The 13,913-nt window shown below is 44.0% G+C and overlaps 1 protein-coding gene across 7 annotated transcripts in view; it reads right to left on the minus strand.

Annotated features, from left to right (window-relative positions):
* Nucleotides 1–4,218: 4,218 nt before the first annotated feature.
* The window catches only part of HKDC1 (hexokinase domain containing 1), a 52,014-nt gene continuing 42,319 nt past the window's right edge, over nt 4,219–13,913 (minus strand). For 6 of the 7 annotated variants that reach the window (XM_060285948.1, XM_060285949.1, XM_030862443.2 and 3 more), the window contains 6 exons: nt 12,281–12,376; nt 12,005–12,104; nt 10,431–10,614; nt 8,346–8,501; nt 7,604–7,837; nt 4,219–5,153 (listed from right to left, as the gene is read on the minus strand). In XM_060285948.1, the coding sequence (XP_060141931.1) occupies nt 5,006–5,153; nt 7,604–7,837; nt 8,346–8,501; nt 10,431–10,614; nt 12,005–12,104; nt 12,281–12,376 (918 nt within the window). In that variant the 3' untranslated portion in view covers nt 4,219–5,005. Of the gene's footprint in view, nt 5,154–7,603; nt 7,838–8,345; nt 8,502–10,430; nt 10,615–11,538; nt 11,600–12,004; nt 12,105–12,280; nt 12,377–13,913 lie in introns of those variants that run through there. The other variant, XM_060285951.1, reaches the window with a different exon arrangement.

Raw genomic sequence — 13,913 nt, forward strand, 5'->3', positions numbered from 1 at the left:
TAAAAACTAAAATAGTTTCCTATTGTGTGATGTAGTCCCCCTCCACAATCCCCAAACCTTTAGCTAAGTCTGTTCCTGCCACTGGCCTTGAGTTAACGGTGTTTTGGGGAATCAAAAAGAGACAGTTCCACACAGCCGGCAAAACAGAGAGGAAGTAGCTGCAGGAAGTGTGGGATCAATTGAGATGGGGGGAAGCAAACTGGAGACAGGAATTAGAGGAGTAAAGGGAAGATATAAGCATTCCCTCCAGGAATTGCTGAAATACTAGGGTGGGAGAGAGACCTCTCTGTAGTAAGTGGGATGGAGAAATAAGCCATCTTATTTAAGTATTAAAGGAAAGGGTGACTGACTCCAGGAACTGGTGAACTTGGGAACATCCAGTTAAACTGTGAACGTATTTTGTGAAAGGCCACTTTAGACCATGCTAGCTACCACAGAGGTGACTTGTTAGGAACTGGGCCACAAATAGACCATGATGTGAATCGTAGACGCTGGAACTGTCCTTTGTGCTTAGTCCATCCCTGTTCTTTAGGTCAATCCCTCAAGCCATGCTGATTCCAAGTTGTCAATAACCTACCTTTCTCCCTATCTCTTTTCTTCTCATTAGGAAAAACAAAAACAAAACCTGGAAGATTTTTTAGTATTTTCACTTTCTCCCCAGCTTCATTCTTTCCCTGGCTGGACCAGAAAAGAATCCAACTCTTCTACTCTAGTCATCTCTCCTATTTCACCCCATATATGAGCTACCAGATTCCCCTGTTATTACCCAACCTCTCCCAAGTCTCCTCCTTTCTCTAATAAAATATGGTTCACCAGGAATTTCAACTGTGAAATGGCAAGAGAGGGAATATCAAGATGTCAGAGGTGGTAGGAAGGGGTTGTGAGAAATGCATTTCCCCCAGTTGCCAGTCATTAGCCAGCCATATGTTCGGACAATAGGCTTGCAGGGACCTTAATGTTGATCATACCCATGATAAGACGGGCCCCCAACAACGGCTACCGACCTTAACACACCACCTCACACGTGTACAAACGGCTCATAGCTTATCCACATGTCCACAGTTTAGCTTGTATTGTTCACATAACCACGTTAGGCTGTTATAAAGTCTCCTCTTGCACATGAGGAAATTGAAGCTCAGGAAGGTTAAATAGCACACCTAGTTCTTCTGAATCCAAGCATACTGCCTCTCTGCCATCTAAGATGCTATCCCTAAATGTGCCAGTTCTATTAGAACATTTTGATCAGAGATGATTAACCTGGGCCCCATGGTGGGGGGGGGGAGGGGGGACTCTCAAAGCAAGGAGTTCATAAACTTCTCTGGAAAAGAGTTTCAACTTTATTTCAATCACCTCTAATTGAAATTTAGCCTCTCCATCCATTATGAATGTGGGCAGCAAACCACAGTAGTTTTAGCAGCACCTGTAACTTTGTCTCCAGTGGGAACCATGGAAGTTTTCATATACGTGCTGTTGTTACAAATGTCTCAAAATACTGTTTACACTCATCAGGAAAATTATGATTGTTATTAGGTTCCTGCTGGAACTTGTCATAGAAGGCATTAACAAATAAGCACATCTATTACCATACTACCACTTTAATATTCTAATAACTGTAATTCACTACCACTGACTTCCTTTGTAATCCTAGGTATTTAATGCATTTAAAAACATTCTGAGAAAGGATCCATAGGTTTCATAAGATTGCCAAAGGGGTTTATGGTGCACATGCACACACATGTGTGTGCACACATACATGCGCGCACACACACAAAGATTGAGAGTTCCCGATCTAAAGGATGCAGGACATGGTCACGAATTGTGTGTTCATCTTGTTCCTGTTTACCATATCGTAAAGCATATATTTATGTCTTTCCTTCCCTGTTAGCCTGCGAGTTCTCACAAAGCAGGAATGGTACCTTACATTTCATTGGGTCCTCAGTGCCTAGAACAGGGCTTAGCATTTGTTGAACTATCATTTATAGAGTGTCTACTGTGTATAAGGCTCAAGTGCCACTGGCTGAGACAGAAGAATGGAGTGATTCAAAGGAGAGCAATAATTCATTCACATGCTTGTTTTAGCATTTATTCATTCATTCATTTAGAGAATTGTCCAATGGCTACTCAATGCCAGCCACTGTGGTAGGCTCTGGGGAGAACACGAAAACTGAGACCCAAGTCCTTATTCTCATGGAGTGCCCATTCCAGCTAATGGAAGGAAGAGGAAACAAGATGTCTGAAGACAGACAAGTGGGAATGAGGTCATTTGTTCTGGAGAGTCAGAATCGTGGGGAAAGTCTAGTTCTTAAATCTATATTCATCAGCTCTTTCCAGCCAAAAGGTTACTGGCAGAGAGTCACCACAGTGGTAGAAAATGTAGATAATCACGAAGCCCTTCCTAAGAGGATGTCCGTGGGATTTGCACGAGGACAGTTTACCTGGTTGCATGGTCGCTGGTCTTGCCTAGTAAACTTTGAGGAGAAGTTAGCCCTCCATTGCCCCGGGTGTTTCAGGGGCTGGCCTGTCCAAACACAGCAAAATGGATGTCTGCCCTCTCTGCAGTTCCGTTCTGGTTCTAGGATTCTATGATGCTATCAATTACTCACAATGTACAAGATTGCCTACATACCTTGGGATAGATACCTTGGGGCTTCTCTTTCTTGTAAGAGACCAAAACTGAAAAACAAGTAGGCCAGGTGACCTTGAACCTACCAAACATGTGCTGAAAGACCAGGTTGTAGGAGAATGTGGTGGTGCAACTCCCTGAATCTCTGGGCCAGATCATCCATCCAGGTAGGATGGCAAAGGGAGAGACCCCGCAGCAGAACCAGGAGAGAGCGGGACTTGGAGCTGGGGGTGTCTTACCGAGGAAGAGGAGAACTGGGGAAAGATAACAAGGACAACAAGGTTTGGGGTTGACTAAGACAAAATCTGTTAAGGTGAAACATTTCCCCAAGGAAGCATAACCTCAAAATACAAAAACATAATTTTAACAAATCTACACAACATCTCTGCAGAGAGGTATAACTCTAAAATACAAAAAAGTTCATTTTGGTAAATCTAGAACCTGTCCACAACAGTATCTCCATACCTGTTTCATAAATGTATGAAAAAATATTTCCCAGGGAACCTCAGCCCCCTCATCTGTCCCCGGCCTCAGCTGGCCTCTCTCTTACCCTCCTCCAGCCTCCTCCATTCTGTCTGTCTGAACATCCTGCTTCAGCACATGGTGACAATTAGCACTAGGAATAAGTACATAAATCAGAGTAAATCAACCTGGATGATCTGGAATATTATTCTTTTCAGTTTGTTTCCCATGATAATGGTCTCCACTTTTTCTAAGAAACATTTCTTGGAACACTTTATTTCAATCATGCCTCCATCCAGTAAGTATTTAATAAGAATGGCACAGCACTGAGTTCACTGGGGCAAAACAAAAACGTATCTAACAAAGATCTTACAATCTACCAGGCCAAATAAGAAATGCATACAGATAACTCTGTGACAAGGTAGAAAGTTATGGGTGGTTCAGATAAAGGGCAGAGAGGTGTGGGGTAGGTGATGAAATGAAGAGAAATAGAGAGAGGATGTCCACTGGGAAAATGGTCAGGAACAGGCCAATTCCTCTTAGTTCTGGAGGGTAGAATGGAGACTGATGGGGCATGTGGGAGGGGCCAAGTTCCAGTGAGGCATAGGTTAGTTTGGAGGGTGAAAGGACTTCTGGTCAACTCCAGCTGTTCAAAAGCGACAGCTGGGCTTCCCTGGAGGCGCAGTGGTTGAGAGTCCACCTGCCGATGCAGGGGACATGGGTTCATGCCCTGGTCCGGGAAGATCCCTCATGCCGTGGAGCGGCTGGGCCCGTGAGCCACGGCCGCTGAGCCTGCGCGTCCGGAGCCTGTGCTCCGCAGCGGGAGAGACCACAACAGTGAGAGGCCCGCGTACCGCAAAAAAAAAAAAAAAAAAAAAAAAAAAAAAAAAAAAAGCAATAGCTGTAGAATCATGTGGTAAATGCCCAACCAGTATTCATGTAAATGAAATTCGGATAATCTGTCAAAGTTATTATAGAAGATATTCCATATATTTTTCCCCTGTTGGTAAGAAGTTTGAACTAGAGAGATGCTGTCAGCAACTTCTGACTCTATGGGTCCCTCATTCCACCAACAGAGCGTGAAGTGACCAAGCAAGCCTCCCAGATGAAATATTAAAACCTCATGCAAAGATTCTTGGGAAATCAAATATTTTTATTCATTTACTGGATTTCATATACCTAACAGTCCTTAAAACAATTATCAGCAGTGACAAAAACCACATGTAAAATGATAACAGGTGCCCCAAACAGCACCCTCCCCATCACACACGTTTACTGAGAAACAAAATCCTACAGGGTGCTGATATAACTCACTTTAAGCATGACAAGTTTCCTACAGGGCTCCCTGGCAATCAACGCTTCTTCATCCTGGGGCTGAATACTCCAAAGTTTTTGTTCTCTCTTCACGCTTGAAGTCAACATGACAAGTTAATGACAAGTTAGATTCGATCTCCAGTTGATTAAGCCCCAATCCCTCTCAAATGTGCATCCACAAGTAGATGGCTCAATCTATTACAAGCAATGGCTGAAGCATCCCAGTGGGGAATTCAGCCAGCCAGGCCACATGGGCAGATCGTGTATTTGTTTCTGAGCCCAGCAGCCACAGGACCCAAAGCCATAGAGAACTAACAGCTCAGGTCTCAACTGAAAGACTTGCTGAAAGGGGATCTCTTGGGCCCAATGCTTTGATTTTATAAGTTGGCCCATCTTTGGTCCAAACACGCCAAACAGAGATGTCATTTAATGCCCTTGAAAACCAGTAACAAAATGCTAAGAGTACCCAAGAACCTGGGGTTCTCTTTTGGCTATCCAGAAGGTGAAGTCAGCCAGAAGCTTGCCTGCTGGTCTCTGACCAACTCATCTGCCAGAGGAAAGGCTGGTCAGTATCCAAGGCACATGCGGCCCAACCCCAAGGGGTTCCTAGTTCTCCCTCCGTGCCTGCTGTAACCTCTTGGCCACAGCAGTGATCAGAGCTGCTCCCTTTCCACTCCCATCTTCTGACAACATGAATGTCACATCACATCGAGGAGCTAGTTCTTTCACAGTTTCCTGCAATATCCGAGAAAAGCTATAAGAAAGAAAAAGAGAAGCATCATCAGCACTTAGTTGTAGCGTGTATCAGTACTTCTTCCTTTTTATGAATAATATTCCATTGCATAGATGGAAAATAGATTGCTTATCCATTCATCAGTTGATGGTGAGAATGTAAATTGGTGCAGCCATTATGGAAAACAGTATGGAGGCTTCTCAAAAAATTAAAAATAGAACTACCATATGATCCACTAATTCCACTCCTGGGTATTCATCCAAAGGAAACAAAAACACTAATTAGCAAAGATATATGCATTCCTATGTTCACGGCAGCATTATTTACAATAGCCAAGATATGGAAGCAAACCAAGTGCCCATCAATACGTGAATGGATAAAGAAGATATGGTACATATATACACAACGGAATATTACTCAGCCATAAAAAGAATGAAATCTTGCCATTTGCAAAAAAGATGGATGGACCTAGAGGGTATTATGCTAAGTGAAATAAGTCAGACAGAGAAAGGCAAATACTACATGATTTCATTTATATGTGAAATCTAAAAAACAAAACAAATGAACAAACAAAACAGAAACAGTGTTACAGATACAGAGAACAAACTACTGGTGATTGTCACAAGGGAGGGGACTAGAGGGTTGGGCAAAATAGATGAAGGGTATTAAGAGGCACCAACCTCCAGTTATAAAATAAGTAAGTTGGGGGATAATATACTGCATAGAGAACATAGTCAATAATATTGCTATAACTTTATACAGTGACAGATGGTTACTAGACGTTGTGGTGATCACATAAATGTCAAATAACTATGTTGCATACCTCAAACTAATATAATATTGCATGTCAACTATACTTCAATTAGAAACAAAAGATTTGGGAAGTTGCTCTCTTTACAATCTTAAGTTTCACAATCCACTAGCATGGGATGTTTTTCCATTTATTTAGGTTTTCTTTATTTGAACGATGTTTTGTAGTTTTCAATGTACAAGCCTTACACTTCTTTTATTAAATTTACTACTAAGTATTTTATTCTTTTTGATGCTATTTTCTTAATTTCATTTTCAGATTATTCATTGTTAATGCATAGAAATGCAAATGATTTTTGTACACTGATCTTGCATCCTGAAACCTTGCTGAATTTGTTTCTCAGCTCCTTCCAATAGCTTTTTGTGGATACCTTAGGATTTCTATATACAAAATCATGTCATCTGCAAAGACAGTTTTAGTTTTGCCTTTCCAATATAGATGTCTTTTATTTCTTTTTCTTGCCTAACTGCCTTGTGTAGACTCACCCTTGATTTTCTGCTTGAGGTCACACATTTTTGGTCTGGTTCCTATAAGCCTCTCCCTTGAATCAAAACTTGACTGAGAGGCAAAACCACACAACCATCTGGAGGCAGTGCTAGAAGCAGTACAATGTTGAACAGCAGTGGCAAGAGTGGACATCCTTGTCTTCATCCTAATTTTAAGGGAAAAGCATCCAGTGTCTCGCCCCTAAGTATGATGTCAGCTGTGGGTTTTTCATAGATGCTTTTACCAGATTAAAGAAGCTCCCTTATTCCTAGTTCGTTGAGTGCTCTTATCATGAAAGGTGCTAGATTTTATCAACTGCTTTGTCTGCACCTATTGAAATGGTCATGTGGTTTCTGTCCCTTGGTCAGGTCTTGGTTCAAAGGAAGAGGCTTGTAGGAACCACACCAAAAATATGACCCCCAAGGGGAAAATGAAGAAAAGATATTAGTCAGTTATTCTGGATAATTAGTCAGCATCATAGGAAGGGCTAAGAATCAAGGATTACAGTAATAATATGCTCATGTATACATTTCAGCAGGATTGGAAATTTCTATAAGCTTTTATTAGCTTCATCCCCAAAACAAAATATAAAACATTAAATAAAAATAAAAGCTTTCACTGCCATCTTTTCGATGTGCCACGTAGTCTACAGACACTATTTGACTTAATTCTCCTGACAGCCTATGGGGTAGGTATGATTTTTGTCACCATTTTAGAGATAAAGAATTAGGGTCAAAGGGGGTAAGAAACTGGCCCTGGGACCCCCAGCTTCTAAGTGGTGAAGCCAGGATTCAAACTCACTCTTAATCCTTCTGCCTCCTGACTCTGAGCTCATACTTGTCACATGCTCTGTACTGTGCAAAATAGTCAGTTCTCATTGCTCCCTGTGAGGTCAGGTGAGACTGTGTTAATAATAATCACTTGTATTTACTGAGCACTGTGTAGAGCACTTTTCATGTAGGAACTCACTCAACCCTGATGCAGGCCTAGGAGGCAGAGATTATTACTGCCTGCCTGTTACAGATGAGGAGCCTGGGGTTCAGAGAGGGTGGTGAACACCCCACATCACAGCACTAGGAAGCAGAGCCCCCAGGGCCTGCATTTTGTCTGTCAGATTCCCCAGGGTCCACACTCAGCCTCAGCAGCCCCACCCCTGCCTCTCTGGAGCACTCACTGCGGGTGCAGCTTGTACAGGGTGCCATCCACGCCCACGGTGATCTTCAGGTGCTCAAACCCCTGGTCTTCCCTCCTCTTCTCCACGACGGCGGCCAGGCCGGCACCGTAGAGCTCGGCCGCGCGCCGGGACACAGCTCCGCACACCTCCTTCACCACGATGCTGTCCTCACACGTGCTGTCCAGGCCAAGCTGCTGCAGGATCTTCCTGACCTGGAGGAGGGCCAGCCGATCGCTGCAGGCAAGCAGAGCAGGACGTCAGGACCTATTCCTGGGGTCCTAGAACCCGCTCCGCGGGGCTCACAGGCCCCCATCCCTAGATGCTCAAGCGGGAGGGAGAAGAAAATGATCCAAGCAATGGTAAGATTGGAGCAGGATGCCTTAGAAGCTGAGACTCAAGAAGGTCTGCCACCCCCAGGAAGTCCCATCATCTTTAAAGAATAAAGTGTGAGCACATCATCTTTTCAGGATCAAAAGAGGATCATTTTTTAGCCTAAGTTAACTCCTGTGTAACCATTTAGGAACCTCGGGGCCCAGACAGGCTGCTGGACCCTCAGCTGGGTGCTGTGCTCCTCATACAGCTGGAGAGAGAGAGCAACCCCAGGAGGCAACCCTATGCCCATCCAGGCCCTTATTCTTTTTATTTTTAAATTTCAAATCTGCCGGAACCTGGTGTGACAGCGGCACATCCAACATAGGGCCTGTCACATCAAGCCAAGCAGGTGAAATTGATCACGAGTCACCTTTCAATCTGAGACAAGAACTTGGTTTCAAAGATGCCCCTGGTCCGGAGACGCTCTGAAATCTGCCCTCTGAAGAGAAGACCCTGCTTGGTCAAGTCAATCAGGATCTGCCGCACAATCTCCCCCAGGTACATCCCACTGGTCATTTTCTCGTATCTGTTTAGAGAAGAGGGATAAGGTTGGAGAGAGCAGGAAAATCAGTGCTGGTGAGTGGTGTGATCCGAAAGGATCACAAGTCAGAGTGTGGAAGGCATGCCATTGGCATCCACCAGCTGCCTGGGTTGCAGTGGGTCAGAGTGGGCAGCAGGCCCAGAGAAGTGCATGCAGGAGACAGTATGATGTGGGAAGACCAGGCTTTGGAGCCATATTGAGCAAGAACTAGGTCCCAGCTCTGCCACACATTAGTTGCATGACCTGAGCAAGCACTTTAAACCATCATCTATAAAACAGGGAGCAAAACCCTGACCCCACAAGACTGTTGGGAGGCAACCGTCTGGTGCACAGTAGACACTAAGCTAAAGTGAGTCCCTTTCCTGGCCCCAAAGCTAGTTCTCCTTGGCTTTGTATTTGAAGAAATCTGTTCCACTAGAGCTTTTGCTCCATGAGATAACACATTTAAACTGTATGCACACACCAAGGGTGGTCCAAAATGTTAGCTCCCTTCCCCCTTTCTATCAGGCTGTGAGCTCCAAGGCGGAAGGTGCAAGAGAAAAAGGAGCTTTGCAATCGACCGGCACTGATCAGGCACGCTGCCCAGCTATGTGTGACAGTATTAGTAACAATGATGCAGAGCTGGACTGCCACTGCCTGCAGGGTCACATGGAAATCTGAGTGTGCCTGAGACTTACGTGCTGGACTTGTGTTCTCTTAACTGCTCAGGACCTCATCCGTCTAAAGAACTGACACTTAGACAAATAATGGTGACAGCAGGTGAATTCAAGTATATTACCCCCTTAAACTCTCACTCCAAAACCGTGAGCTTCCAGTGGATTCAGACATAAAACTTGGATGCCCCAACTTGGGATTTAGAGGTAAGGCCCTTTGTTAAGGTCCCTTGTGTTTTGGTCCCTGGTTCAGCTGGGCTGACCACAATTCACCTGCCTCCCACCTACAAAGACTAGTGCCAAAGGAAGGTGAGGGACCACCAGGGCTGGTCTTGGTCTTGTCGAGCCTCTTCCTATTGAGTTTTCTCAGTTCAACAGTCAGCGAGGCACCTGTGGCCCAGGCATCCCATTACATTTCCTATCTGCTCAAACTTTCCACTTGGATATCATCCATCAGGATAAATGTATATTTTCATCTTATATTATATAGTAAGACACTGGGTTTAGTTGTGACAAAGACCATATGGCCTGACAGTAAAACATTTACTATCTGGTCCTTTACAGAAAAAGTTTGCCGATCCCTGTCGTAATGGATGGGCTCAGGCTAATGATCAATCCACCACACGCTAGCTCTATCCCTGTCTACCCTTCTCTCCTATTCAAGAAGGTATGTGAGAATGCAAGTGAACATGTACTCTGTTTTGTGTTTTTTTTAAACCATCATTATTTTCAGTATTTTTAGTATGGTTATCAATTGCAATACACCTCACAAAGTGACTGTGACCCATGCTGGGACACAACGTCATGGCTGAGAACCAGGACTCCCACCCATCACCTGCAGCCACTTCCCCACCCCCAGAATAACAGAGATCACCAACCTGGCAGCCTGCTCTTGAAAGACTAAGGATGTTGACCTCTAAACTGGACCTACTAGAAGCCCATCTTGAGAGGGCCCAGTAAGTCACCATGTCCCACCTCTGGGACACCCAGTCCACAGTGAATGGACTTTTTGACAACCTCTGCCTCACTTCCAAAGCCACCACTAGACCTTATGGTACATTGTGGTAATTAGAAAGAGGCTCACCTTCTTTCTCTTTGTTGGAAACTTGTCATAACTTTATGCTTTCGTTCAAATAAGACATTTCACTAACATCTGATGGAGAGTTGTCATAAATATACAAACTATGGTGTCTGTAACATGAAAATGGCGCCCCCTTAGATCTGCTGAAGTCGTACACTGCACAACATCTGCCCTCCTCACCTCTGTTTGCCAGGATTCAAGGACCCCTCGTCCACCTCCTTGTCGTACTGGGTCCGGATGTCATCTAGGCAGCCATTATCTCCAAATCCTCCCCACTCTGTGTTTATGCACATCTTCCCTTCATCCCCTTCCACCAGTTCAATGTTCCTCATCTCCTCCATGTAGCACATGTTGCTGCCTGTTCCTAAAAGGTCAAGATAGGACTTTAGTCTTCAAAAGACACCACTACGTCTTAAAGAGCCAGCAGGGTACAGTAGATAGGAATTTAGGTTTGGAGTCAGATACAACTGGGTGTGGACTCTAGCTTTACACTCATAGCTGGGTGACCCTAGACAAGCATCTCAGCTTTCAGAGAGCCAATTACTTCATCTGTAAAAAGGAAATAATACCTGCTTTATAGATTTGTTATAAAGAAAAAAAAATGAGACGATGTTCGTAGGTTTCCTCCACATAGAATTGGTACCTGTGATATCATTATCCTCCTCCTCCTTCTCCTCATGATTATTGATAAGCCACAGGCACACCAAGTAAGCTCCAAGCAGTCACAGAATTAGCAGTCAGAGCTGGAAGGGACCATGAGGAATACCTGGTCTTGGATAAGTAGACACCTGGCATCTGAAAGCCACCCTCTTCTCCTTTGTCCATGACCTGGTCTCAGAACTATTCTCAACACAACAGTCCAGGCAACTATTATCATCAATCAAACAAATCTTACCTCTTTGTCCTCCTAGATCTAGCCCATCCCTTCCCACAGATGAGGAAACTCAAGTCCAGACAGAATAAGCAACCTGCCCAAGGTCACAAAGTAGGTAAGTGTTGGAGTGAGATGAAACCTCTTAGTTGGCATTGAAGACATCTCAATATATCCCCATCTCCTGTTCTATGTACTACTTAAACGCAGGAAGCCCAGACAACCAGCTGGAACAACTTTCCCAGATTCTGTGATTACTTAACCCGTGCCTGTCACTGAGAATGCCCATCACCCCTGTCTCCACCTGTTCAAATACCACCTGTCCCCTCACCTGTTAGAGTATCCCCCTGAAATCGACCCTTGCACTTAAACACTGCCAGACTTTTCCAAAAGACCCTTAAAAGGCCTATATCATACCTCAGGCCACTCCCTTCTTCTCTCCTAGGTTTCTTTCCAACTCTTCTCCATCCTGTGCATCCTGACAGCCAGAAGAGGTCAGAGAACAGAGGAGGTGCACATTGGAGCCAACATGAAAATCTAGCTCCCTCAGCCCCGTGCCAACCTGATCCAACTGGGGTCTCCTTCCTCCCAGAATAATCTGCCCTAAGGCGCTAATCTGAAAGTCCCCTCTTTCTACGTTATTCTCCTTCCTCAACAGAAAAGAAAACCTTGGCTTAGGACCCTTAGGGAAAAAGATGTTAAGTAAAGACTTGAGAATTAGGAGACCTGGAATCCCAACCTTAACTCTGTCTCTACTTTGGAGAAAGCTGGCTTCAGAACCTCTATGTAATGGAACAATGGCCCCCTGCCCTTCACTATGTTAAAAGGGAACCTCTAAAAGATCAGATGGGAGTAGGCCAATAGGACATGCCTGATCACTTACCTGCAATCAGGCCAACCTCACAATTACGATCTTCATAGCCACAGGTCATCATGGTCCCCACTGTGTCATTCACAACTGCGACTATGTCCAGGTCAAACTCCTGCAAAGGAAGCAGCTCTACTATAAGTAGGATGTGCAAGCCAAACAGGCTCAGGAGGGGCACATCAGCCTGATGTGGGCAGAGGCCAGAGTCACAGGGCTGGGTATAGGATGGCAGAGCAGAGGGGCCTCGGGGAAGGGGCAAGGTCAGGCATGAGCCTTAACACCATAACGTACATTTCTCCTCTTGATGGCTTCCCTGAGCATGTCCACCACATCTTCCCCTTCACAGTCAGTAGCCTTGAAGCCTTTGGTCCACTCAATGAGTGTTCCCTGTAAGAAAGGAGGGCAAATTCATTGGCACAATAGTTTGCTGGGACCACTACACAATCTCAGCATCAAATAGATGCAAGGCACTATAGCTGACGGGTAGTCAAATGCTTTTGACTGTGCTTCCATCTGTAGCCCTAACACTGGGCCCAGAGGTGCCACAGAGCGTGATGCTCAGACAAGGTCTACTGCTGAGGAATAACTGCAGCAATTCATATTTATCAAGGGTCAACGCATGTTCCCTGGCCATGACTGCACAGAACAAAGGCCAGTTCTAATTTACCCAATCAATCACATCTTTGTGATAAAGCTGCAAAATGTTAATCAAAGCATTGTTTCACAGGAAAAACTAGAGGCATCCTGTCATTCCAACAATATGGATCTATCATCTTGTACATCAATATAGGAAATGCTCTACAACCATAAAAACATAATGCTTTAAGAGACGTTAGATGTTAGAGAAAGATGCTCACCATACACTGTTAAGTGAACTCACATTAAACAAATATAGATGGTGAATTATTCTATTATTATTTTAAAACTCACACACACTCAAATCTGGAAAAAGGCCTGGAACAATGCACACACCAGGAGGTTGACAGTGGTTCCCTCTGTGTACAAGATTACTGGTACCTTTTAGTCTCTCCTTTTTGTTTGCCTATATTTTCTAATTTTCCTAAAATTAGCCTGTATAATTTTTATAATACCGAGAAAAAGTATTTCTAATTTTTTTTTGAATTTTATTTTTTTAATACAGCAGGTTCTTATTAGTTAGCTATTTTATACATATTAGTGTATATATCAATCCCAATGTCCCAGTTCATCCCCCTCCACCACTTCCCCTCCTTGGTGTCCATACATTTGTTATCTACATCTGTGTCTCTATTTCTGCCTTGCAAACCAGTTCATTCTAGATTCCATATATATGCGTTAATGTACGATACTTGTTTTTCTCTTTCTACTTACTTCACTCTGTATGACAGTCTCCAGGTCTATCCACATCTCTGCAAATGACCCAATTTAATTCTTTTTTATGGCTGAATAATATTCCATTGTATATATGTACCACACCTAAGTCTCTCTTTTGGGAACTAGTGGTTACCAGAAGGGTGAGGAGTGAGGAGAGGGGCAAAATAGGTGAAAGGGATTAAGAGGTATAAACTACTAGGTATAAAATAAATAAGTTACAAGGATGTAATGTACAGCGCAGAGAATATAGTCAATATTTTGTAATAACCTTGTATGGAGTATAAGCTATAAAAATATTAAATTACTATGTTGTATACCTGAAACTAATATAATATTGTAAATCAACTCTACTTCAATTTTTAAGTCTCTCTTTTTTCTCCCCAGCCATCAATGGCTTTGCTCCCAGCTGTCCACTGGTCTCCCCTCCTTCTTAGCTGTGTCTTCATGAACCTGTCAGAACTGCTGGGAGAGAGGCCTGAAGGCCCAGTGTCCTGAGTCAGGAGGTGCACCTGTGCCCTGGATCATTCAGGACCATGGACAGCTGCACACAGCTTCCTCCTTCCCATGTGTA

Source organism: Globicephala melas, chromosome 16 (genome assembly GCF_963455315.2).
Source record: "Globicephala melas chromosome 16, mGloMel1.2, whole genome shotgun sequence".
NCBI lineage: Eukaryota > Metazoa > Chordata > Mammalia > Artiodactyla > Delphinidae > Globicephala > Globicephala melas.